The following is a 4,166-nucleotide window of genomic DNA, read 5'->3' as shown; positions in this document are numbered from 1 at the left end:
AACAACATACCTAGTAAAATCCCACTAGTGGGGTATGGGGAGAGTAGAGTGTACGCAAACCTTACCCTTACCCCGAAAAGGGTAGGGAGGCTGTTTCCGGCAGATTCTCGGCTCAACAGGAGTGACAATAATATCAAAAAAGAAACTGAAGAAAAGGCATGTAACAACAAAAGATGCTAGAAAGAAAATAACTACGACGAATAAGTGAAAGGACAATAACAAAATTCTATGCAAAACAACAATGTGAGCACAACATAGACCGCTAGCAAACCTAACAAAACACAATCAGACTACCCGGTACAAAGAGGGAAAGAACTCTCGACTACCCCCTAGCCTACCACCCTAATGCTCGACCTCCACCTGTTCCTATCAAGAGTCATGTCCTCGGAAATCTGAAGCCGCGCCAAGTCCTGCCTGATCACCTCGCCCCAATACTTCTTAGGCCGCCCTTTGCCTCTTCTCGTACCTTCCAAAGTCAACCGCTCACACCTCCTAACAGGTGCCTCTAGGCTTCTCCTTCGCACGTGTCTGAAACATCTATGTCGCGCTTCCCGCATCTTGTCATCCACGGGAGCCACGCCCACCCTCTCCCGAATATGTTCATTCCTAATCTTATCCAGCCTAGTGTTGCCACACATCCATCTCAACATCCCCATTTCTGCTACTTTCATCTTCTGGATATGTGAATTCTTGACTGGCCAACACTCAGCCCATACAACATGGCCGCTCTAACCACCACTCTATAGAACTTACCTTTGAGTTTCGGTGGCACATTCTTGTCACACGGGACTCTAGACGCTAACCTCCATTTCATCCACCCCACCCCAATACGGTGCGTAACATCCCCGTCGATCTCCCCATATCCCTGGATAATTGACCCTAAGTACTTAAAACTGTCTCGCTTGAGGATAATCTGTGAGTAAAGCCTGACTTCCACATCCGCTTCCCCCGTCTTGTTGCTGAACTTACATTCCACATATTCCGTCTTAGTCCTAGTCAACTTGAAACCTTTAGACTCCAAGGCCTGCCTTCATAACTCCAGTCTCCCATTAACGCCACCTCGCGTCTCATCAATCAGAACTATATTATCAGCGAACAACATACACCATGGCACCACTCCTTGGATATGGTGCGTCAATGCGTCCATCGCCAGAGCAAATAAGAACGGGCTGAGCGCAGATCCTTGGTGTAACCCCATAACCACCGGAAAAGGCTCTGAGTCACCTCCCACAGTCCTAACCCGAGTCATAGCTCCATCATACATATCCTTTATCGCCCTAATGTAAGCCACGGGCACACCTTTCACCTCCAGACACCTCCAAAGGACGTCCCTAGGGACCTTGTCATACGCCTTCTCTAGGTCGATAAACACTATATGCAAATCCCTCTTCCTATCCCTATGTAGTTCCACCAACCTCCTGATAAGGTGGATAGCTTTCGTAGTAGAACGACCCGGCATGAACCCGAACTGGTTTTCCAATACAGACACCGCCCTCCTTATCCTCCCTTCCACAACCCTCTCCCAAACTTTCATGGTATGACTTAGTAATTTGATTCCCCTATAGTTGTTACAATTCTGGATATCCCCTTTGTTCTTGTACACCGGGACCATTGTACTCCACCGCCACTCATCAGGCATCCTGTTTGTCCTGAAGATAACATTAAACAATCCACTCAGCCACTCCGAGCCTGCTCTGCCCGAATATCTCCAAAACTCTACTGGAATCTCGTCTGGTCCAATTGCTTTGCCCCGACTCATCTTACCCATCGCACCCACGACCTCCTCAACCTTAATGCGCCTACAATACCTAAAGTCTTGGTGACTCTCGGAGTGCTCCAATTGCCCTAACATGATGTTTCCATCCCCCTCTTTATTCAAAAGTTTATGAAAGTACGACTGCCATCTTTGCCTAATTTGGGCCTCTTCCATCAATACTCGACCATCCTCGTTTTGGATGCACCTAACTTGATCTACGTCGCGAGCCTACTTCTCTCTCGCTTTGGCCAACCGAAATAACTTCTTGTCCCCACATTTGCCCCCAAGTTCCTCATAAAGCCGTCCAAAAGCAGCAGTCTTAGCCTCTGTGACCGCTAATTTTGCCTCCTTCCTAGCCTCCTTATATCTTTCTCTGTTCGCTCTCCTCTGATCCTCGTCAGTGCTCTCTACTAACTTAATATAAGTCGCTTTCTTGGCTTCCACTTTACCGTGGACCACATCATTCCACCACCAGTCACCTCGGTGCCTTCCAGAGTAACCTTTTGAAACTCCCAACTCCTCTCTTGCTGCCTCCCTTATACAGTCCGCCGTCGCCGTCCACATAGAGCTAGAGTCCCCACCACTCTTCTAGGCACCCATATTCGTCAACCGCCCCACCAACTCCTGCGCATTATCCTTAGACAAAGCTCCCCCACCTGATCCTCGACTGACCCCGTACAAACCTCTTCTTCCTCTTCATCAAGATACCGGCCAACACCAGGAGCCTATGTTGAGTTCCGAGGTTCTCACTCGGGATCACCTTGAAATCCTTGCACAACCCCCTATCACACCTCATGAGGAGGAGATAGTCAATCTGAGTCTTAGCCACCATACTCCGAAAAGTAACCAAATGTTCCTCCCTCTTCGGGAACATCGAGTTCACGATCACTAACTCAAAAGCTCTAGTGAAATCCAACAGTGAGGTACCACCCCCGTTCCTATCACCAAAGTCGAAGCCACCGTGCACCTCGCCATAGTCACCAGCAGACGATCCAATATGACCATTGAAATACCCTCCTATGAACAACTTCTCCATAGGCGGAATACCCCGCACCACCTCATCCAGCGCCTCCCAGAAACTCCTTTTAACCTCCTCGTCCAAGCCCGTTTGCGGAGCGTAACTGCTAATGACATTCAGAGTGCTCCCTCCAACTACTACCTCATAATCAACCTGTCATTCACCCGTCTAACCTCTACCACCGACTCTCTAAGATCCCTATCCACCAAAATGCCCACTCCGTTCTTGCCTTTCACGACTACGGAGAACCACAATTTATACCCGTCTACATTCCTCTCCTTCGATCCTACCCACCTAGTTTGTTACACACAGGCTATATTGACCCTGCTCTTCTGGAGAATCTTCTCCAACTCTATAGACTTACCCGTCAATGTCCCTATATTCCACGATCCAATTCTCAACCTACAGGCTACCTTGTTCCCTTTACCCCCTTTGGGCCCCGTCCCACCCTCAGACCCTTGCCCTACCCCCCTCAACACCACCCGCCCTCCCCGAGGACATGACCCTACTCTGCCATTACAATCCACAGTCTCTATACCTACGAAGGTCTAAAAATGAAAAGGAGAAAAAAAAATACCACACAGAACAACAAAGGGAGCGAATAGTAGCTACAAGCCCACTAACCTGACTAGACTAGTACGAAAAACTACGGCAACAAAGTAATTAATATAGGAGACAGAGAAACAGGAGGCGGGATGTACCAATTCCCGTGAATAGAACCTGGAACTCTTGACTTGGTATACTCCCAATGCTGTGGAACCCGACGTATAGCTGCTACTCTACTGCTTGTGCACGTGCACCTCCCAAAAGTGATACCTGCAAAACACGCAAACACCAACGAAACCAAGAGAATAGGGGGAGAAAAAAACTCAGAAATGAAAACCAATATCTTCGTCAAATTACCCTTAAAAGCCAAAAATCCCTTTTATATCTTTTTGAGATCACTTTTAAAAGAAGAGAAAAAACACCCGAAAATGAAAATCAGTATATTTTGAAAAATAATCCTTTAGACAAGGCAAATTTTTAGAAAATTACAGCAAGTACGAATAGCTTTGATTCGCTGGCGGCCGGCGGTCATTAACGGCGGTGACTTTGATAAAATGTGTGCCAAAGAGAAAGAGCGAAAATGAGAAAAACAGAGTGTACCCAAGTGCAGTAATTCCAAAAAATGATAAAATCTCCGGCAACGGTGATCTTGTCATTGACGGCGAAGTTCACCGCCAGTGTTAAATTTTCTTAATTCAACTATAAGCTCAAGAAACTAGAAAAAAATAGAGTGATTATAGGAGAAAATTTGAAGAAATGCAGGATTTGAAGAAGTTGAAAATTAAAAATTGGAATTATTTCAGAGGAAGGTTGAAGACAGAGCAACGGCGGAAGAACCGTCGGAAA

At 46.9% G+C, this 4,166-nt stretch overlaps 1 protein-coding gene across 1 annotated transcript; it reads right to left on the bottom strand.

The window, feature by feature from the left end:
• Positions 2,394-3,852, bottom strand: LOC109225914 (craniofacial development protein 2-like). Its single transcript, XM_019390721.1, has 3 exons — positions 3,810-3,852; positions 3,476-3,590; positions 2,394-2,877 (listed from the first exon to the last, which is right to left on the bottom strand). The coding sequence occupies exons 1-3, from the start codon at positions 3,850-3,852 to the stop codon at positions 2,394-2,396; spliced, it is 642 nt and encodes a 213-aa protein (XP_019246266.1).

The sequence above is a fragment of the Nicotiana attenuata genome, chromosome 5 (genome assembly GCF_001879085.1).
Source record: "Nicotiana attenuata strain UT chromosome 5, NIATTr2, whole genome shotgun sequence".
Lineage (NCBI taxonomy): Eukaryota > Viridiplantae > Streptophyta > Magnoliopsida > Solanales > Solanaceae > Nicotiana > Nicotiana attenuata.
This window is presented reverse-complemented; position numbering and strand designations above follow the sequence as displayed.